The sequence below is a fragment of the Podarcis filfolensis genome (genome assembly GCF_964270895.1).
Source record: "Podarcis filfolensis genome assembly, chromosome: 12".
Taxonomy (NCBI): Eukaryota; Metazoa; Chordata; class Lepidosauria; order Squamata; family Lacertidae; genus Podarcis; species Podarcis filfolensis.
In genome coordinates, this window is record NC_139614.1 from 47,915,955 (window position 1) to 47,939,115 (window position 23,161).

The 23,161-nt window shown below is 38.6% G+C and overlaps 1 protein-coding gene across 7 annotated transcripts in view; it reads left to right on the forward strand.

Annotated features, from left to right (window-relative positions):
• The window catches only part of KMT2C (lysine methyltransferase 2C), a 142,899-nt gene that overhangs the window by 85,323 nt on the left and 34,415 nt on the right, over positions 1-23,161 (forward strand). For 4 of the 7 annotated variants that reach the window (XM_083579031.1, XM_083579032.1, XM_083579033.1 and 1 more), the window contains 18 exons: positions 1,095-1,276; positions 1,510-1,674; positions 2,657-2,766; positions 7,013-7,078; positions 7,873-8,085; positions 9,376-9,504; positions 10,856-10,975; positions 12,913-13,043; positions 13,900-14,086; positions 15,751-15,849; positions 16,201-16,248; positions 18,934-19,071; positions 19,214-19,246; positions 19,332-19,457; positions 20,469-20,607; positions 20,835-21,049; positions 21,314-21,387; positions 22,407-22,589. In XM_083579031.1, coding sequence (XP_083435157.1) covers positions 1,095-1,276; positions 1,510-1,674; positions 2,657-2,766; positions 7,013-7,078; positions 7,873-8,085; positions 9,376-9,504; positions 10,856-10,975; positions 12,913-13,043; positions 13,900-14,086; positions 15,751-15,849; positions 16,201-16,248; positions 18,934-19,071; positions 19,214-19,246; positions 19,332-19,457; positions 20,469-20,607; positions 20,835-21,049; positions 21,314-21,387; positions 22,407-22,589 — 2,358 coding nt within the window. The remainder of the gene's footprint in view (positions 1-1,094; positions 1,277-1,509; positions 1,675-2,656; positions 2,767-7,012; positions 7,079-7,872; positions 8,086-9,375; positions 9,505-10,855; positions 10,976-12,912; positions 13,044-13,899; positions 14,087-15,750; positions 15,850-16,200; positions 16,249-18,933; positions 19,072-19,213; positions 19,247-19,331; positions 19,458-20,468; positions 20,608-20,834; positions 21,050-21,313; positions 21,388-22,406; positions 22,590-23,161) is intronic. The other 3 variants (XM_083579037.1, XM_083579035.1, XM_083579036.1) reach the window with 3 other exon arrangements.

A 23,161-nucleotide genomic window follows, 5' to 3' on the forward strand; every position in this document is an offset into this window, starting at 1 on the left:
AAAAAGAAAACATTCAGGAGTGGTAGAGCTGGTTCACACATTGCACTCTTAATGATCACAGCAAAACCAACACTGATTTGATTGCTTAAAATCCTGAACCTACAAACACCTTTCCTTACCAGTGTTTGCCTGCCCCTTGACTTTTCCTGTACTCTTGTGAAGGAGACAGTTCCAGCCCTCTCATACTTAGCATGTCAGGAGCAGCTCTCTTTTGTTTTCTCCCCACCTCACCAAGAAAGATGGAAGATTCAACTGTCTAAGAAAGAACTATCTAGCCAGTACCAACTTCTTACCTCTTGCAAGGAATTGCTCCTTTTGAGCGTGTATGGCATAACTGGAGCACACTCGCTCTTTTCACAGAGCATGAACACTTCATATTTCCCCAACCATCTATGCTAGTGGGAGAGAATCTCTAGGGTTCTAAATAAGCAATGTGAGGTTGGTATTCACATGATCACTTTGCAACAGAGTGATATGTAAACTGGCTTTTGCACTGTGACATATGGTGGTAAAGACTGATTCAGAGGTTTGGAACATTGTGCCTTGCTTCTGTCAGGTACCGTGATGGACCTTTTCGAAAAACTTCTTTGTTTCAAGTTTCGATGTATGTTTCTAAACTATAGCCATATTTAAGATTAGGAAAGTAACATTTGGCACTATTGTACTTTTGTTTAAATGCCATAATGGGGAGGAGATGCCAAATAGATTTGTAAATCAAGAGCAAACTGTATTTCTCCAGATTTTGGAACTATGTTGTCTTTTAATTTCAGTAAATGTGAATCTTGATTTTGATATTTGCAATAACTGAGAGTACGTTAAATCCTTATACTTGGGACATTTTATTTTTTAAAAAATCTAAAACAAATTTTCATCCATAATCTTGGAGAGCACAATGTACATTGCTATTGAATGCAAGGATATTTTTGACTTCTAAAAAAATGAGGACTTCCCTCTAAAACAAAAAGGAGAGCATAAACATTAAAAAAATACTATTTCCAAATGATAGAAGCAAATTTATTGAGAATATAAGCCTGTAAATCAGCTGAGGTTGTATGGCTTCCATAAATAATTACCTGCTGTTTTCCACTATGCAGATAACAAAAGTGGTGCTCCACAAAGGTTGGAGGTGTCTGGAATGCACTGTGTGTGAAGCCTGTGGGAAGGCTACAGATCCAGGAAGACTGCTCCTTTGCGATGATTGTGATATCAGCTATCACACTTACTGCCTAGATCCGCCATTGCAGACAGTTCCTAAAGGAGGGTGGAAATGCAAATGGTATGTGTAACTTCGTCCCCCCCCCCCCCCGCCGCCGCCGCTTTTAATGTTTTCTTTTAATCTGACTATATTTTCTTTTAATTAGTATAATATGGCAAGGCTGATTTGGAAAATTACATTTTGCTGTAATTTAAAGATAATACAATTTTAAGGTGAAAATAAGTATTTTAATAAAGTGAAGCAGTGAATCCTGCCATGAGCCCATGTTAAGAAATATGTTTTGTGTTTTACAGGTGTGTTTGGTGCAGACATTGTGGTGCTACATCTCCTGGTCTTAGATGTGAATGGCAAAATAATTACACACAGTGTGCTCCCTGTGCAAGTTTATCTAGCTGCCCAGTCTGCTGTTGCAATTACAGAGAAGAAGAGCTTATTCTGCAATGCAGACAGTGTGACAGGTCAGAGTTTCTGCTACACAGTGAATTATATATTTTCATACGTCAATAATTTGCTCATAGTGTAACGTTGATTGAAGATTGTTTTAATTTATCATATGGAATTTACTTTCTCTCCCTTATCAGAGTCGCTTTGCAATAAGAGAGAGCCTCTTTCAAAGAAAAAGCTGTAGCTAATATCAGAAAGAAGAAAACCACCATGTTGTTGTTTTTTAAAGAAAGTTATCTCTTCATCCTGAGTTGATAAATGGCACTCTTGAGTTGGTTCATACATCACATTATACTATAGTTTAAAACCAAGTATATTTGAATGTGGACATGCAACTCACTGATGTCCAGTGATTAAATATTCTTGGAAACAAGCCATAGTCTGGTTCATCATAATGTCTGAACCCAGGCTCATGATTTGTTTTTGTCCAAACAAACTATGGATGGCAATCAAGGTTTGTTCTTGGCTTACTGCTCATGGTTTGCTTGAGGAAAACCACAAGCCTGGCTTGTTACATTGCAGCACGGCAGCAGTAGGAACTGGGGTGGAACAGAGAGTGAGAAATGTTGGGCAGCATGCACCAGCACGATGTTTGTTCACAGTTTGTTTTTAACTGTGATGTAATACGACATTCAAGCCAGGCCTCTGATGCAACATTTAGAGGTGCAAGTTGCTTCTGTATTGCAAAGATCACTCCCAAAGTGCAGCCTGTTGCTTGGGGAGAGTATAATTCCATCTAGCACAGAGTGAACACTGCTACCTTGGGTGGACAAACCATCTACCCAAAGTACCCCTGTCTTATCTGACGATTTTAACAACTATCTTCTGGGACTAAAGCAGACTTCCTCTGGGGTCTTCATATCATTGCCTCTTTACAGGGAAACTTTTAAAGCACTAGACGTGTTCTGTGCTTCTTTCAATCTAAAGAGAGTCTGAATGGTGTTTTGGCATAAAATGGTATACGTTTCATTTTCTCCTTTTTAATTTAACTTCCAGATGGATGCACACAATCTGTCAAAACTTAAACACAGACGAGGAAGTTGAAAGCACGGCTGACAGTGGCTTTGACTGTACCATGTGTCAGCCATACATACCACCAGCAAATGGTAAGGAATTTCTTAATTGGGTATCTAGCGGCATAGCACTAGCTTTGGAAACAACTTCTTTTGGTCTGTCTCCTGATTGGCAGATGCTGAATTGATTTCAGAGGCAGTACTTGAGGGAAATAATTTCTTTTGTCTTGCTTTTAGCACTGCAAGATTATTAATGAGGAAAAAAACAATTTAGAGTAGAAAGCTGGGTAAATCTCTTCCCAGAGGATTTGTAAGTCTGCTTAAAATTATAATAGCAGCAAGAGGGTGTGTGTGCCCACAAGCGAGAGAAAGACTGCACTCAGAGCACCATGATTTTGAGCAGATGAAATTCATTATTTAACAATAACATTATCTTGAATATTTTGCTCTCAGTGTCAGATAGACTTCTCTTAACTCAAGATTCTCAGGATTATTTTTTTCATAAGTTGCATTGATAGCAACAGACATGTAAAAATATGTGGTGTTGTTTTTTTACTCCAAGTCAGTGTTTCCCAATTAGTTAATTACTGAGGACCCCCTACTTTTCAAAAGCCAAGCCACGGACCCTCTACTTTTGAAAATTTTGATAAGTCTATGGTAGTTACCTCTGCAAAGCAATTTTTAGAACAAAATGTGGGGTAACCCCTATTTTAGGTATACTAAAAGCACATTAGGGCTGAGCAATATCTGGTTTTCAACGTTGTGATATATCAACAGCTGAACATCACAATATTCTGATCTATCACAATGTCTGAAATTAGAAATCAGGCATGGGGATGAGGGAAGGAACAGTCATGGAGATCATTCAAGGCGTGACAATGAGGGAAGGCTCAGCTGTGGAGATTGGCTGCTTGAGGGGAGTTGAGGAAGCGGAGTCACCTCCACCTCGTGGTTTGAGTGGGAGGGGATGTGCATGAAGTCGCTGTCAGTGGAGCAGCCAGCGAAGATGCACATCTACTGTGGCTGCTTTCCTGCTGACTGAGAAAAGCTGCTCCGCCTCAGTGCCTTGATGTGAGGGCGATCAGCTGCCCTGCTCTCCGTCAGCATGAGCGGAAGGCAGCACCTTGCAATCGGCTGCCCTGCTTTCCTTCACATTAGGAGTGATATATGGTTGCGTATTGCTGGGTCAAAATTGTTATTGAGGTATGCTTTCAAAACCAATTTTGGCCAATATATTGAAAAACCGCACAGCGCTAAAACAGACCATAAAATTTGTGATTTTACCATGCAAAAATGACAAAAATTTAGCTGGGGGGGGAGCAAGGGATGGGGCCATGGACTCCCTGGATGTGTTCCATGGACCCCCAGGGGTTCCTGGACCCCTAATTGGGAACCACTGCTCTAAGTAATGATGATGGCAGTCAGAGTTACTGTACCATCTCTCCCTGTCAAATCTCAACTCTTTTCCTAACTGGCAGCCACCTAGACCAATTAGAATAAATTTACCTAACCCAGGCCCTATATAATAAATTCTCAAGGTGATCGACTCTCTCTTACCTCCCACTAAGCTGCTAATGCCAGACAGGCTTTTGACCTAAAAACAATATAAGGCCATGACCTTTGACAGTCAAAGAGGACACAGAATATCCCCCCCCCCATAAAACACACAGAGAAAACCTTCTAGGCAAACAAACATATATACCACATTTCTCTACATCATATCAAACACATGGATAGCTATTCCTATCAATAGTTTATATTAACAATATCCTGTAATAACTTCCAGTTTTCATTGTTTCTTAATACCAGAAACACATTTCCAAATTTTTCTCTTTTCTCACACCCATCCTTTTATAAAGGCATTGCCATAAGATTTATCCTCAGTTCAATCATTATTGTTCCTTATATTATGGAAGCTGAGGTGCTATCTACAAATGAAGCACAACCGCTACTCTGACTTCATTTCTCTTTCTTTCTTTTGTGTCATATCACGTTCAAAGGTGACCAGTGTCTTGTTGCTTCCCACCATTAAGGAATTCCAAATAGCAAAATTAATCATATTTCAGAACACTATAAAACCATGGTTTATATTAGATTGCACCCAATTTTTCTTACTATATTTGATAAAGAAAATGCCATTCATCATAAAATTACCTTGTTATTGTCTCCTCCACTTTGAATCTGATGTATCATATTAATTCAGCCATTGAAGCAAACTTCCATATTTTACCAATTCATTCTTCAATAGGTGGTGTCATTGATCATCTCCACTCTCACCTTCCTGCATATAAAATTTTAGCGGTGGTTACTGTATTAGAAACCATGCAGTAAATTCTTTTTGATCTTACTTCACTGTGTCTTCCACATAATTCAGAAAAAGGGTAAAAACAACAACACTGGGTCTAAAAGAATTTCATATCCTAAAACCCTTCTTAGTGGGCTGCTAATGGTTTTCCAATAACCTTTTGATACCTAGAAGGTTTTGGGAAATGACTGTGATAGCAGAATGGCAGGCTTCCATCTATTTAAAGGGTCTTGCACCAGAGTCCTTCATGGAGGTTGCCCACTTGGCAGATTGTGTTATTGATCTTTAAACTAACTTATATTTCTTGTTTTCTTCATATGTTAATCTGCCAGCTGCCACATCCAAATCACTGTCTGTCCATACTATTTCTTGCTAGTTAATTCTGAAATTATCATGCTTTGTCTTAATTAGCTATTTCTAAGTCAAATGGGACTGCTGCCTCTTTGGCTTCCCAAATGTGCTTCTGTCTTTCCATCCCCCCGTCTCTCAAATTATCCAGGCTTTAACCTCTATGGAATGTTGTTTCCCACTCCATTAAAAAATAAACTTGTTCAGGTTTACATCAAATTAGATTTTCATTTTATTTTAAAGGCATTATTTACATTTTTTTTAAAAAAAAACATTAAAAAATTAATTGATACCTGCTTAGATTTTTCAAGATGGAGCAGGCTGTGCATACAAAGAAATAAAATAAATGAATGCTATTGTTGAAAGGGACAAATGGTACATGGTGCTTTCTCTCACAACCCGGAGAAGGGCTTGATTTAAGGGAGTAATCTTGAAGCCAGCCAAAGGCCAACTGAGGGTCCTTTGGAAGTTGTGTAAGTCCCACTCTACCAGCAGAGAGGAAGACCTACCAGAGAGTAAGCAGTTATGCTGCCAGAGATCCTCTGGTATATCAGTAAGAAATTGTAGGCATAGGTGCCTTGGCAGAGTGTTCTGGTGCTGTGGGTAAAAAAAGGTTAGAAAAAAAATAGCTTGCAGGTATGCATGCATGGAATTAGGCTGTAAGCGTTACTGCTTTCAGTGAGAGCTGTTATGGAATTAATGTTCTTTAGATTGTGCCTAGTGCTTCCAGAAATATAAGCATTTCTTCAACACACTATTAGCACATAGTTGTTTTTAATTTGTATATTCAGCCTTCCACTGTATTCCTGGTAACAGTGAATGTCAACTGAAATTTATTAGCCTAAAAAAATTCAATTGTTCAAACATTTAAAAATGCACTTCTGACATGCCTGAGCACAAGAGACTTGCAGAAGATTAGAAATGATACCAACATCAAAAACTATAGTTATAGAGGATTATATATTTTAATACAAGCAACGTCATCATCATTATTCATTTCATTTCTATACCGCTGTATATTTTTAAGGGAAAAAATCTTAAAGTGGTTTACAGTACATTAAAACATCAAATAAAGCAATCTATAATAAAATGTTACTGAAGAAAGTCATATATAGGGTACACAGCCAAAGCAATATAAATAACAGGAAACTACAGCATTATCTTATAAGATTTCAAAATAAAACATTACTAAAGGAAGTCCAATATAAAATGCACATTTAAAGTAGCATAGTTTACAAGAGAATAAAATACTATTATAAGCATAGAACATATCTAGTGTTGTTGCTGCCAGTCCTGCCAGTGGTGGTTTATGGCAGGGGGTGGCAGCTGTGGAAGCTCAGACTTGATGACCTGGGTCTGCACTGAGACAGACAAGATGATATCTGGCTTCCTCAGCAGCCTCAGCTTTTGTAGCTGGAGTCAATAAGGGCACTGCCATGTGGAAAAGGCCCAGTGGCGTAGCGTGGGTTGTCAGCACCCGGGGCAAGGCAAGTAATTTGCGCCCCCTAACCCGTGGATTTGCGCCCCCTAACCCGTGGATTTGCGCCCCCTAACCCTAACCCCCAGATGTTGCGCCCGGTGCGGCCGGCCCCCCCTGCACCCCCCACGCTACGCCACTGAAAAGGCCTGCAAGGCAGGGAGCAGGTCTTCCAGGACTCACAGCCAATTTCAATTTTTATCTTTCAGTGCCTTCCTCTGAATGCTGTGAACCATCAGTTGCCACTCAAATTATAACGAAAGCAAAGGAATTTGGTAACTTTTTAAATTCTTTATTTCTTCCTCCTAACATGGTTATTGCTTAACCTAGAAATAAGTTCTACATTGTATCAATAGGTTTCTTAGCTCTTTTTATCTTTTGTCATCATATCGCCTCTTACTAAAAGTGTGTGCTTATAAGTTTTGTTTTTTTGAACATGTAACTGCTCTTCAAAATTTATGGAACAGGCAGATTTTTTGTTTAAGTAAATCCCTAAAGTGAGCCAAAAACAGGGCTGAAATGGGACATTTTAGTGTGGTAATTCACTCACCACACTTTAGTGAAACCATAGTTTGGCTTAGTGTGCCATCTGAACCCAGGCAGTCCTGGAAAAAGCCATAAACCACAGGACAAACCTTGGTTAGAGCTTATGGTTAGTCTGGAAAAAGCAAAACTTGAAGCCCAGATTCAGATGTCGTGGCTTGGTTCAGCATGGTGCAGCAGTAAAACAACCAGGGAGGATTGTTCCCAGACTCTGGGAACCCACACACTTTTGCTAAACCGTGGTTGAGTTTAGCATGACATGTGAACCAGTCATTTGTTCTTTCTATCAGATTGGAATAAATAATATATCAATGGAAAAGCTTTGTGTTATTCTGAACCAATGTTGATTTACTTCAGAAGTAGTTCTGCTCATTTTTATTTCTTTTGCTCTGATTTTACAATGGATAATTGTTAGTATGCTAATTGCAAGTTCCTTAAAGTTGGGGGGGGGTATAGTTACACAATGCTTGTAAGCTAAGGTTATTAAAGTTGTGTATTCCTGTTATGGTTCATGCAAATTTCATAGACCCACCGAAGACATACACTCAGGATGGAGTCTGTCTGACAGAAACAGGGATGTCTCAGTTACAGAGCCTCAGTGCTGTTGTACCAAGAAGAAAACGGACAAAGCCAAAGCTCAAGTTGAAGATTATAAACCAGAATAGTGTGGCTGTACTTCAGACCCTGCCTGACATCCAATCAGAACATTCAAGGGATGGCGAGATGGATGACAGTAGAGGTAATTGTTGCTTTGTTCTGTATGTCGCTGTTAACAATAGAAGCAGTTTACAGAAGGACATGGGTTGTAGGAGGATATTGAGGTAGTTGGGATTTTCAGTAGTTCAGGTCTTCCAGAATAGAACCAGAAATTTTGCCCTTCAGTAGACAGAATGTGATAGATCTGCATGTAGCAGAGGTTTGGACTAGATTATTTCCAAGAAACCTTCCAACTATATATAACTCTTTGGTTGCCTGCTCTGCCTATCAGTGGCTTTAGCAACCTTTTGCATGCAAAACAGGTACTCCACCAACTGCATCTGGAGCCCTTCCATGTTGGTGTAAGTGCTATGACATAAGCAATTAATTCCCGGTACCTTTATTAGCTAAGGGATGTTAGACTTTCACAATGGCGATGTTATATAAGGAGATACATAGGTCATGAATGGATTTTAACTTTAATGAGAAATACCTGACTAGTACAATACTTACTGACACCTAGTAGAAAGACGACTTGCATAATGAAACCCATGTAATGAAATACCCAGCAATATTGCTATTCATTAATATGATAAGTGCCTGCTTATGAGTACAGGTATATTAGGTGATGTTTAATAATAATAATAATAATAATTATTATTATTATTAATACCCCGGCCCATCTGGCTGGGTTTCCCAGCTACTCTGGGCAGCTCCCAACAGAATATTAAAAACACAATAAAACATCAAACATTAAAAACTCCCCTAAACAGGATGCTCAGCTGTCTTTCATACCTTCAGTACCTTTTAGCAACTTTTAGTGACTGCCAGCTGCTACTCAGGTTGAAGAAATGGGACCTGGGCACAAGTACACCTGTCCTAATGACATTCAAGCCAGATGAACCTTAGATGACCCAGGCCCAGCAGACGTAGAAGAACTACTTGAACTTGGAAGCTCTGCTCAGTGCACCCCCCCATCCTACCATCAGAGGTGCATTGGGTGGCAAACAGGGCCTTTTCAGTTATGGCACCCTGTCTCTGAAATTCCGCACCTTTCTTTGCATGTCAGTCACCATCCCTAGTAGCATTTATACCTTCTGTCTTTTCCCGGCATTTGATTTTAGCAGAGTCCGTTTTTACTACTACTACTTCAGTGTGCTGTCATTTAAAATTGTGTGTTGATTTTATTATGCTCATTATTTTATATGTGCCATTACATACCTTAGGAAGCTTTTTCCTGAGAGGTGAGGCAGAATTCTGTAAGAGAAAATGACAACTTTCTATGAATTTTACTTTATAATTGTTTTATGTGTTTGTCTGTGTTTAAATTCAGAAGGAGATCTCATGGACTGTGAGGGAAAATCTGATACAAGCCCTGAACGGGAGCCTGCAGATGATGATCCTAAGGGAGTAGAAGGAACTGAGGGGATTAAAAAGAGAAAAAGAAAACCATACAGACCTGGTAGAGTACATGCTCCAGATGTTTGCATATTCATTAGGTTTATATTTATTATCTATATGTAAATAATAATCTTTTAACTTACAAACTTGATTGACAAGATTTTGCTGAGAATTATCACTTCCCTGTTTATTGTATATTACAGCTTCCTCTAATTGGGTTACAATTCATTTCCTTTCTGATTCTAAAGAATGGTGTTCCAATGTTGCGAAACAGGAGAACTACCCGTATCATTCTCTTAAGTACTAATTTTGTATTGAAACTTGCCATTGGATCATTAAACCTGATAGGTGCCCTGCTGTTCTGAATGGTTTGCTTCCACTGTTTAAGACAGGAAAACGTATATGTGAGCACACACTATCTCCCCATAACACTATCATGGCGGTGCTGTTAGAGCACCTTTCATTAAAGCAAATAACTACCATAGCAGTTAAAAGAAATTTCTTTTCTGCCCCAGTGCATGTGCAAAGTATAATAACTCTAGACAGTCTGTATCAGGAAGGGGGACACTAGTTTTGAAAGTGAAGTTGGAATATTGTTTTCCTTGTCACAACAACATAATCCAAACGTTTCAGATTAGACTCTTTTTCTATACATGTAGGATGAGGGAATTTTGCATGTTCCACAAGGATCAGTAGGTCTAAACATGGTTGTGAAATCAGTTTGTTCCTAACTCTCCCAACGTCTGTACTTCGTCTGTACTTCTACCTAATGTCTTACCCAGTAAATTATCCTCTCAGAAAGGACATTCTATTTCACCCTTCCATATTCCATCTGGTTAGGTTTGCTAGATAGACATCATATTCTCCTCTTTAGTCATTGGGTTTTTGGCAGATGCTTTCCATTCTAATTCTTTTCTGATGGGGAACTCTGTAGCAGTTAGTTGATTCTTGAAAGCTTATTGTCACTGCTGATTGGCACTGACAGCAAGCCTCCCTTGCCAGAGAATACTGTAATTGGAAACACTTTAAGACTCTCACCTGATATTACATATGACATCAGGAGTGGGGCAGTTGGCCATGGCTTGCTGCCCACGGATCAAGGGTTCACTATCCCTGCTATAGTGCGTGAGGCACTGGTGCATCATTTTCATTACATATACATCTCAGGACCATGCATCTGGATCACTCAAAGCTCCTGGACACACATTCTAGTAGTGTAAAATAAATTGCATTACCACCTCTTGTATTATGATGTAGAGCCAGGTGCTTACTAAATATGTACTGTGTATCGACTTCCAATTTTATACTTAAAGTGGACTTTAGTGTTTGTGAATCTACAAAAAGGTGAAATCCAAGTATGTTTTCCTAATTCAAATAAATTCAAGGTGTATTATGTGTGTGTGTTTTTACAGGCATTGGTGGATTTATGGTACGTCAGCGGAGTCGTACAGGACAGGGAAAAACAAAACGATCTCTTTCAAGGAAGGACTCCTCTGGCTCTGTATCTGAGCAGATACCCAGCAGAGATGAAAGTGGGTACTAATTATGTGAATCAACCACTTAAATGTGACACTGATAGTTAAGTTAAATTATCTGTCACTATAGCAACATGTACTCCAATATAGGAGCATTATATTGTTAAGATTCATTATAATGCAATTCTTAAAAAATTAACTACTGGTTTTCTCTACATCTGTATTTTCAGCACTTCCCATAGCACATACTTATTCCTGAAGCATCATTTTAAAAGTGCCTGTCCTGAACAGTTCATATTAATTTTGCATGTTTTTATTCTTAAGCCTGTTCCGTACCATTTGTGCATTAATCTGTGGATTTAAAAAAAACTATGAAAATTGTTATTTAATTCTTTCTTTATTTTTTTGCAGTATTTTACTGCAAAATACATATTGAAATAAACATTTTATTTCAATGTATGCATTTCTATAAATATTTTATCCTAAATTACATACTTCAGTATGTTTTTAAGCAAAAAAACTGTATTGTGAAATTCAGAGGAAGGATCACTGCATTCTGATCTGTGTGAATTAGGTCAGTTTACTTAATTTGTGGGCCAAATAAAACTCTTCTCCACCTCACCTGCAACTGCTTGCTCACCCACCCATCTCACCTTGTTTCTGCCATCTGTTCACACTGTCTCATGCTGCCCATTTATACTCAGAATTGTCTGTCAGGAGGTGGCTACAGGTAATGTAGTAGTGTTGAGGGAAAACCGACAAATGGGTTTCTTGCAGTGCAACCTTTTAAAAAATTGTAGTGATAGCATCTGCTCTTGATAAATTAGTTTAACGTGGTTAAATGCCTCCTTACATAACATGAACACAAACTCCAATATTTTTTATGCTCTGTTTAGAACCAGGGATTTTACCTTAATCAATAATTTGGGGTTTGGGTCTTGTTGTCTCAATAGGTTGTATCATTATGAAGGCAATGTTAATGAAATACTGTGTTACCATAGCTTTGTTTTAGGAATGGACAGTAACTGCAGAGTGGATGATACTGCAGTTGGATTGATTATATTGATTTACCCATAACTGACTTGTTCAGTTACCTAATAATGCTCATCAAAAGTAGGAATTCCCCTCAATCTTTTAGAAATCTCTCCTGATGTTTTTCATAACGTAGGTGGTAATGTGTAGGTTCCATATCTTGACACACTGCAGACATTTCCTTAACATTTGAAAAGGTGCTAAATGTATTTAAGTGTCACTTCAGTAGCTGAATAACTCTGCACAGTATCATTTGGTTGACAAGAGAAAAATAACAATCCTACTAATATAAAATGATAATATAATGAGAATTAATGAAAGCACCTAAATGAAACATCCTTTTAAGAGGTTTAATTCAGTAACAAATTTTATTTGTTTAAAAATAGCATTTGTCACTTATGAGACTTCTTTACTAAAATGTATACAAATACAGATATGCAATCTACAGTATATAGCAGGGATATCCAATAGGTTGATTGGGATCAACTGGTCGATACCTGGGAGGTTCAGGCCAATCGCGGGATATTCCCCTCTAAATAAAGCTGAACCCCCCACCGCCAAAAAGGGGTAGATCACTGCCAGTTTTTTGTTCTGTGAGTAGATCACAGTCTCTTGGGAGTTGGACCTCCCTGGTATACAGTATTCAACATTCATTTTCTGTTGAAGAAAAACCATTCCCTATCTTCCTCGAATGCAATTATTTCACAGTTATCTCAATTCAGCCCAGAAATAATTTTGTAGATTTTGTTTCATTTCACTTAGCATCTCTGAATACCTTAAGAAAACATTATGCATCATTTGCTAAATTGGTCCATCTCTGCAGTTCTGCATTATTGTAATTTTTATAAAATTGCTGTTTTAAACTAAGGAGATGTACAGATGCTAAACAGAGTGGGGCAGTACCTCAAGAGTGGGCAAGAGTTATAAGTAAATTTGTTATTATGCATGATTGTCATTGTTAGGTTGGAGTGAACAGCTACTAGATACACCCGTTGATGAAACTACTCCTGTTTCAGAGAATACAGAAAAAATTAAAAAGCGTTACAGGAAGAAGAAAAACAAGCTTGAAGAAATCTTCCCAGCGTACTTGCAGGTATAGTCATTGCTATGCGTAGTGTGCTGCTTAAGATTAGCATTTGCATATATTGAATAAACTGTTAATCGGTGTAAAACACAAACATTTGCTTTCCAGTTGTGTGATTCATTATCACTCTAAGTTGATTTTGCATAAAGAGCGATCGTTTCAACAGCCTCCTTTTGCTATTAAGCATTAAAACATAAATTACACATTTCCTTCTAATTTTCCTGTTTCGTTTGTTTTCCAACAAAAACAATAGAATGTTATTCAGACATAACCCAAATGTCTGTATTAATGTTGATACAGATGCTTCAGTTGAAAATAGTTTGCCCTTGCTAGGAGGATTTAATTTTGTATACTGATTCTTATAAACAGGGGCTATTTTTTCAGCAGCATGGAGCAATATGGAGAACTTAATTCTTTTCACCATATATTACCTAATATGTATGCTAAGAAAGCTGAATTGAACCAAGTTTGCAGAAGAAAAGTTCCCCATCTACTCTTCACTCTAGCAGCTGCCTGTGTGCTCCAAAAAGCTTATCCAAGGGGTTCAGGAGGCTTCCTGAACAACCTTGGATGGGCATGGGGAGCTGTTGAGTATGGGGAAATTGCCCCAAATTGGAAATATTTCTTCTTTTTTCATAGGATACAAGTATTTGAATAGGAAGTAAAGAGCGATGGATTAACTTCAAGAACTTTACATTAAAAAATAGTCATTTGTGTTGAGTTTAATTTTACTATGTCCTAGCCACAAAGTTAACATTAGAATGAACTAAATTGGGTGAACAATAGTTTTGTATGTAAAGAAATCAGTTTTTGGTTTTGTGTTCCAATGCTCAAATGTGGGGAATGTGTTTGTTTTTAATTGTAGGAAGCCTTCTTTGGAAAAGACCTCCTAGATACCAGTAGACAAAGAAAACCAAGTTTAGATAATTTATGTGAAGAGAGCCTTAACATTTCTTGCAAAGCAAATTTGAACACAAATTTCCTAGATCCATCTTCAGATCCACTTCTTAGCTCAACTTCCACTCCAGCTCCATCAAAATCTGGAATACAAGGTACACTGGCTTGTATGTTTTTGTTTCTTTTGGTAAGGGGTACTTGAAGAGCAGAGTTCTTAAAAGCAGGAATTTTGGGTGGATTGGTAGAAGGACAGTGGTTAGGGAAAGTATTTTGAATAATTTCCTTAGCTATCTTATTAATTAGTATTCTCCGTAAGTGTGTTCTCTACTGCTGAGCTATGGCCCTTCTGGCAGTTTACAGTTCCTATAGGTTTCCAACACTGTTGGAAGGGGTGGAATTGTACTCAAGTCTGATAGCTACATTGTCTTGTCAGCAGATGGCAGCAATTGGACAGTGGCTCTTGAGTATACTCTCTCATTATAGTGACAAGAATCCCCCTGATTTACCAAAGAGCTCATGTTTCTGAAGCAGTTCAGAAAATTGCTGGAGTGCAGATGGTATAAAACCAAAGATTATGAAGCCTGGGCCAGGACAGCAGTGGCTGACATTACAGTCTATGTTTATTATATGGGGAAGGTGTTATATGGATCCAAGCTGTTTCAGCACAGGGGTGAGGAACATTTTTCAGCCATAGGCCACTTTCTGGCACCTACATGCCAGTGGTGAGTAAGGCCAAAACGAAAGTGCATGGGCCTAAAGTACTGCAGGAGCTGGTGTGCCCACATAAATGTACTGCACACACCACATAATTATGCTGCACACACATACATATATGCAGGATCTCACTCTTTTTCACACATACACACAAATAGGCCTTATCAGTCTTAATTGCCAAAGAGGGTGATCCTCACAGAGATTGCGTGGTTAACCCTTCCCTTCCTAGCTGCCCCCTTTGTGAAATCCATCCCCGCACCCATAGCAATTAGGCTTGAGTAAAGCCTTCCACTGGTACGGCTGTTTTCAAGCCTAATTACAGTGGAGGTTGTTTCCAGAAGAGGATCACAGCTGTGATTCCCTCCCCCCATGGCCCCCTGCACTGCAATTAAGCTTGGAAAAAGGATTCTATGGGCTCCAAATACGAGCCTTTTTTTCAAGCCTAAAATCTGTAGGGAGAGCTGGGGAGGAGGTGGGGTGCTGTGGGTGGGCTGTATCCTACCCATGGCCTGCCAGTTTCTTGTCCTGATTTAAGTCATTGTAGGCCAATTCCCAAAGTGTTAAATGGTGTTTCAACTGTTTACTTAAATTTGAGCTTTCTGTTTACAAAGAAACATTCAAGCCTCCTTTCATAAAGAGAAAATAAAATAAAGGTATCTGATTGGAGAAACACATACTAAAAATAATACTTGTTAAAAACCCTTGAGCTCAGAGCAAATGGATAAATAACATGGGGGATCACAGTTGTTATGATTAAGGGCTTTTCCACACTGACCTTGCTTCCACTCTTTCTAGGCAAGGACTGTGATATAAAGTGCTGTGTCCAAGTGCCCTCCATTTTTTATTGCTCCAGAGCTTTCCCCTAGGGTCAAAAACCCACTCTTTAAAGTCCAATCAAAACAAATGTCAATGCACTGAAAACCCAGATTGACATTTGCTCCAATTTGGCTTTAAAGAAGGGTCATTGTGGGGAAAGCTCAGGGCAAAAAGACCAATCAAAGCACACTCATATATGGAGCTTTAAAGCACAGACCTCTGCCTTGAAAGAGGAGAGTAAAAGGTAAATGTGGATAAGCTCATTGTGTAAAGTACCTGTTTTCTGTAGGTACCTCGGATGACCCATTAGCTGCCCTTGTACTGAGCACTGATGATGACATACTTGGAATTCTTTCTGATGATTTAGTGAAATCTGGGGATCATTCAGGTACATGTATAAGTTCTTGTTGGTTTTGTGAAATTTGTCTTGATTTATAAAATCATCCTGTTCATGGTATTATGCAACTATTTATATTGTTATACCATAAGTATGCTTCAGCAAGCAAAGGACTCTTTCTTATTTCTTGCTTTGATCAATAAATCTGCACTTTATTTTACTTTGCACTTTATTGATGTGGGGATAACTTTTAAAAATCTTGTTGGTGTCTGGCATTCCCATGTACTATTTTAGCATGCAGCTGTATATACTTTTGGTTTATATTCTTTCTTGCTTTTTCAGCCTCTCCTTTTCTTTCTTTCTTGTTATAATCATCCATTTTATCTGGTTTGGATCTTGTAGGTCTTGATTTATGCACTTTCCAGGTTGAGAGCTCATCCTCCCCTTTTGGTAAGGAAATAAACAGTGGGTGATTCATGGTTAGAAGTAGTCATCTTTCCTAGTGGTTTCGGCTGATTTTTTATTTTTGCATGTGTAAATATATTCCATGTCACTAAAAATGCTTTCATGTTTCACTATCTCTGTGTGCAGAGTCTTGTGCAATGTTAAATACCTGCCTGTGCAGTGCACCTAGTAGTGTTTCAGAATTTTGTTTTAAAATGTTGTGAATAACTGGATTTGTGTGTGTGCCTTTCACAGTACAAAGTAACACGTTTCCTTCCTCCTCCACTATTTAAGTATGCTTTATAGAGCATCACAGTGATAGACTTGTTTTTAATTTAGTTTGTTGTATTATGAAAAGCATGAATAAAAAGTTAATATCAGTTTTTAATTTGGCCCTGACACTGCAACTTTTTCAAGCATAAAACATAAGGTTGGAGTCATTATTTTTAAAGATTATATAAGCTATTATCCCTTTAAGTATTATTTTTTGTAATGGCTTCAACATTGTATTTCCAAGTATTTAAATTCATATACTGCTAAATATTGTAGTTACTAAGTGGTGAGTAAGTGCTATAAGTTAAGTGTGTTTATGATACTAACCCATATTAAGTAACATATGTATGTAGAATTCCAAGAATTCTATCATTCTTAGACTGGAAATTCTCAGCCACCTCATTCTAATCTCCTACACAACCACCACTCCCAGTGCCTATATCACCCATCAGGAGTAACCCACAAGAAGACAGAGAGGTCATAAATAATCTAGATAGCCTTGAGACAAGTTGACTAAAACTCACTCAGTTGAGCTTCAGCAACCATGACCATGTGCTGCTTAGCAATATACTGTTCTCTGGTGTTCACTAGCCAATCCAACATGAAGAAATACTTAGTTCCACCTCTCATTGGTGTTATGTGATAACAGGAACAAGTCTAGTATAATAATTAATCATTCAACAGAGCTTTTCCAAGTGGTTTAGGCCTTCTGCAGTTTGGCACAGTAGGACGTGTGAACAAATCCTCAAAAGCATGCCTTGACATGGCTCTTCAAAGATAAGAGCCACTCACAACTGCCATGATTTGGATGCCACAGTTAATGCAGATCAGCCAAGGGAAGTGTCCAGGACACCTATTTGGTCCAGAGATAGCCTTGCTTTTTTCAGTGGGGCAGAAGGAGGTCCTGTGCAGGGGCAAATCATGTAGAAGGTGAAGAAGGTGGGAAACCCACCTTGGATCCTTCTGTCCCACTCTAATCTATCTCCTCTCTCACACAACTTTGGAAGGCTCCAGTGGTCAGGGGTGTGTGGACTCTCTGGAACTCTTTGGGGTGTACTGAGTAATATAAGCTGATCTCACAGTGCTTCATCCTGTTCACTGGCTCTTAGTCATTTCCAGGCTCAATTCAAGATGACAATTTTGAACTTTAAGACCCTTCATAACTTAAAACCAGGGCTCCTGAATCTTTCTCCTTCTAGACCTTACTCAAGTGCCTCTTACAAGTGAGATGGGCAAGTGGCTAAGGGAGAGAGAGGCCTTTACAGTAGTAGCACCCCAGCTATGGATTGACCTCACTAGGGACGCTCACCTACACTTGCCTTGGTGTCATTTTGGTGCCAGGCAAATATCTTTTTTTTATTCTCCTATACTTTTTAATCTCTTTCAGCTTTCAGCTGTTTCTATTCTCAGCAACTGTTTTTATGCTGTATTTGTACTTTCATAGTATCATTGTTACTGAATGTTAAATTGTTTTATTTCCTGTTGTGAGCTACCCTGAGAATATTATTACGAGGTGACCTATATAAATACTGTGAATAAATAATGTAAGTCAAAAAAAAGACAGAATCCAGATTTAGATCAGTTATGGAATAGATGAAGTACTACAGGTTCTAATATAGAGAAAGCAGTTCAGAGAGGAGATGGAGATGTACTTGGAAGAAGAGCCTGGAGGGAGGTTTCACTTTTACTGTAATTGATGACAGACGCCATTCCAGGAAGTACAGAACCAGGAAGTGACTTGTGACAAAAAAACTACTACTGTGTAATGTATAGGAGAAAAGGCTAAATAGAACGTTGTTTTTTGCTGAGCATCCCCAGCGCCACCCCCAGAGCCAAAGGTGGAAAGAGACACAATAATGTTTCTGGCAAACCGCACCTAACATCTAAGGATAGTGCCTTGGGCAGAAGCCCTCAGTGTATTCTTGGCTCTCTTTGGCAAATGTTCTTCTTCACTAGAAAAGGTAGTAAATTGCAGAATCTTACAAAGAGGGTAGAGTCATCCATTTCTGCAGGCTATTTTTGTTTCACCAGATTTAGACACCATATTAAGTTCTGTGTAAATGTATCTATATCAGTTCTAAAGAAAACATTTCCTCCTTTAACTATTCCAGAGACGGTTTTGTAGTGTCCATAGGTTAACTCTTACCTGCTGATGAATATTTACAAAGAAGCCTCTAATGTTAAAATAATTCAATCACTTGTTGGAATTGTTAAGTTCTTAATACCAGGAGAGGCTTATGATTCACGATAATATTCAGTCAGGTTTGCAAAACCTTCGTTTCTTAGACCAAACAAGTTTTTTAGTTGGGTGTGTTATAGAAAAATATGCTTCAAATATATTTTCCAAGCAGTTGTTAAACTAGGCACCTCAGCTTATTGCTGGTCTTTTAGTTAAAACCATACTTTTCCTTCCATCAGCTGGACTAGATATTGGACCCATATCGGATGATCCATCCTCTATACCTCCACAAAGCGTCAGTCAGAGTTCACGGCCACTGAGTGAAGAACAGTTAGATAGAATCCTGAGTCCTGAACTGGACAAGATGGTCACAGATGGTAAATGTTTCTCTTATATCATTGCTTAATGAAGGAACTTCTTTTTAGATTTACTTCGTGCTTGGTTTTAATTAGTTGCAATTACCACAATTCACTGTACGTATATGTTTGCTAATGTTTCTGTTGATTTTCCTTTGTTCAGGTGCAATTCTTGGCAAACTGTACAAGATTCCAGGTATGTTCTCTTGCTTTTTAGCATCATTTTATGAAGCTTACTAAATGCAACCGTACCTTATATACTCACATGCAGTGTTTTGCAGAGCTGGGAGGAAAGGATGTTGAAGACCTATTTACTGCTGTACTGAGCCCTTCAGCTACTCAGTCAACTCCTTTGCCACAACCCCCACCACCGCCACCTCCTCAACTCATGCATTTGCATAATCAAGGTTTGTTTACTATCTTTTTTTGAAAAACAAAAATGCAATTGCTAGCAATTCACGCGTAATTCAGTCATTGTCACCCAGTCTTGTGAAAACTGGAAGCTAGAATATTGTTTTTGTAATTTTTTTAATCAAGAAAATTATCCTATAAGGGTGGATATGTTTCTTTTGATACAGCCTGTCTCCTATCTACCTAGGACAGTAGTGAGCAACCTGTGGCCCTGTGGCTGCATCCAGCCCTTTGGTTAGTGCAGGCCCACTCTTTCTTTCTCTTCCAAGTTGTATGTGTATGTGTGAGAGAGAGGTAGAAAGAGGAAGAAAAGTGGCAGAGAACATTCTTCAGAGCTGCAAATTCCATCCATTTTTGTCTCTTCTCTTCCCTGCCCCACAGTTGCTCAGCTCCTGGCAGATTCTCCCTGAAGAAAGGTATCCCTTGACAGATTCCCTGCCCCCACTACTTCATTGGTTCCCACCCCTGTACCCAAGGATGCTTGGCCAACATCTTTTCAGCTCCTTCTGTCTCCAGCCAAGGAATAAGGATCATTATATGTTCCTGAAACCAAACATTGTCTTCTTTACAGCATCCCAAAACCCAGAAAACAATGCCAAAAAAAGGCTTTAGTCTGCAAAATAGCATGTGAGAGGCAGAGTTATTTGAGCTTAGTCCCTGGATGTTATCTTCTTTCAAAGTCTTCAAAACAGACTAAAATTTTTGAATGTTTAATATTTGGTGTATGCAGAAAATGTCCCTTCAAATGGTTTAGTTTAGTACTGTGAAATAGTGAAGCAGAGTTTTAGTTTGCTTTTCACATGCAAAGTACTACTATTACTTTTTATTTTTCCTGAGTATTGGCTTTCAGATAGTAATCAGTTTTTTACTTATGATATTTTAGATTGTTCAAGTTATTGTGCTTTATGGTATTGTGAGCCACCTTGGGTGGGCTATGCCCTAAAAGCCCATATGTAAATAAATTACTATAAATAAATATTATTTGTGTTTTCAACTTTTCTTTAAAGGAGAGAATGCATTTTCAAGAGTTCCACTTATAAATGGCCTAATTGGACCAAGCCCCCATCTCCCTCATACAACGTTGGTTCCGGGAGGAGGAATAGGCTCCTTTTCGACAATAGCACAGCCACCATACACAGACACAAGGTGAGTCAAATTGAATAATTTGATATGTCCCCTACTTCAGCATAGCTATTCATTTAACCTATCATGTTGCTAACGAGTTGGGCTCTCTGATTTCTCTTCTTCCCGGGTTTTAGAGTAACCAAAATTATTAATAATTTTGAGGTGTTGCTAATTTGTGTGTGTTTGTTGGAATAATGTATTTCCGTATACTGAAATGAACAAATCCCGATTTTGCTTTGCTTTGCCAGGGATAAGAATACAGCATTTAATGCAGTTCTGAATGATCCCACCAGTTCTTGGGTTCCGTCTGCTACACCACTGGATGGTGAAGGTGATACCATGTCTAACGCACAGAGAAGCACTCTTAAGTGGGAAAAGGAAGAAGCACTTGGTGAAATGGCAACTGTAGCACCTGTTTTGTACACGAATATCAATTTTCCAAATCTAAAGGAGGAGTTCCCAGGTATGTTATAAATTGTAGAATCATAAAATTGGAAGGAACCTTAAAAGTAATCTTATCTAATCCAACCTCTTGCCAGTACAGGAAGTCCACTGAGTTAAACCTTGCATTACAAATCTGTTAGGCACCAATCTTATTTCATAAAGTTCAGCTTTTCTGAATTCTGAAAAAGGCAACATTTTCATGTTTACTGTTTACTGATGCATTGATGATATTCCTAATACAAAATAACAAAATCTTACTCCTTTTTCTCCTCTGCATTCTCAGATTGGACTACAAGAGTGAAGCAAATTGCTAAATTGTGGAGGAAAGCAAGCTCACAAGAAAGAGCTCCATATGTGGTAATGAGTATTTGCCATTTTTGTTGAAACAGAAAAAAAGTTATACCTCTGATTTCCTTTAATTAGTCTAAAAGTACCGTATTTTTTGCTCTATAAGACTCACTTTTTCCCTCCTAAAAAGTAAGGGGAAACGTGTGTGCGTCTTATGGAGCGAATGCAGGCTGCGCAACTATCCCAGAAGCCAGAACAGCAAAAGGGATTGCTGCTTTCACTGCGCAGCGATCCCTCTTGCTGTTCTGGCTTCTGAGATTCAGAAGTTTTTTTTTCTTGTTTTCCTCTTCCAAAAACTAGGTGCGTCTTGTGGTCTGGTGCATCTTATAGAGCAAAAAATACGGTATTTTAAGTTTTAAAACTGCTATAAAGCACACTGCTTCTGCAAAGTGCATTTTACATACATGAATTTTAGTTAGTTTTCTTAATTTACTTTTTATGGATTTGGGGCCATGCCTGCTTTCTTCTGACTGCTCTTTTGCATCTCTAAAAACCTAGTGTTGAATTTACATACTAAACTTTTTAAAAAACTGACAGGATGATTTGATCCTCTGGAAAAGTAAAGATCATGAACATCACCCGGAAATTAATTCCTAAAGCTGTTTTAAATGGTTAAACTGATTATATTATTAACTGATGTCTGTTGTTGTTTTTAAATTTCCCATTTGCTCTCTTTAGTGCTTACAGTGGTTAGCTTGATTTCGGATATTGTCCCAATTCTCTTCATATGTTTCATGAAATAGTGAAGCTGCTGTTGGTGCAAAACACATGGATAGGACTCTTTTTCTTGTACTGTTTTCAATGTGTGTGTGTGTGTGTGTGTGTGTGTGTGTGTGTTGCTAACTGCACCTTTGATGGCTACCTTTCTGGAAATGTAACCGAGGGTGTCCTAGTTTCTTATTTCCTATGTGAAATTTATTCAAACCCTGTAAACCATTTGTGGGTTTGGTGTTGATAATAAAGAATGGCATTACTTCCAATATCAGGCTAAACAAGTCTAAAAAATTACATGTGTGCTTGTTTTGCAGCAAAAAGCCCGAGATAATAGAGCTGCCTTACGGATCAACAAAGTGCAGATGTCTAATGATTCCATGAAAAGGCAGCAGCAGCAGGATAGCATTGATCCAAGCTCTCGTATCGACACTGAACTCTTTAAGGACCCATTAAAGCAGAGGGAATCAGAGCATGAGCAAGAGTGGAAATTTAGACAGGTGTGTTGCATTTGGTCTTTGATTCCCCCTTTCGTCTAGTACAGCTGTAGAAAAAACTGCCCTTAATTAACATCAGATGCTAGAAAAGGAAATAGTAGTTTATCATATACTTTGTATATGGGCTGTGTACAGCAAGTATAGGTAGCCTCTGAAGTGACGTCTACATAATCCTAGCACCTTAACTGAGAATTCTCAATTTAAAGTAACAAAAAGTGGGGCTTAAATTAAACTTCCTCCATTTGCTACCGTTTTGTGACTGGATCCATCCCCGTACCTCCTCTATGTAGACGGGTAGGCCTCAGTAAGTTTTAGGCCCCTCAAACTGGCCCTGTGGTTAGAGAGTTTAAGAAGCCCTGCCATACTGCAGATGCCTGAATAACTCAAAGCCATTTCATAGTTCAGCTTCTCGGTGAGGCACCACATGTGTAGAAGGTACCGTATTTTTTGCTCTATAAGACTCACTTTTTCCCTCCTAAAAAGTAAGGGGAAATGTGTGTGCGTCTTATGGAGCGAATGCAGGCTGCGCAGCTATCGCAGAAGCCAGAACAGCAAGAGGGATTGCTGCTTTCACT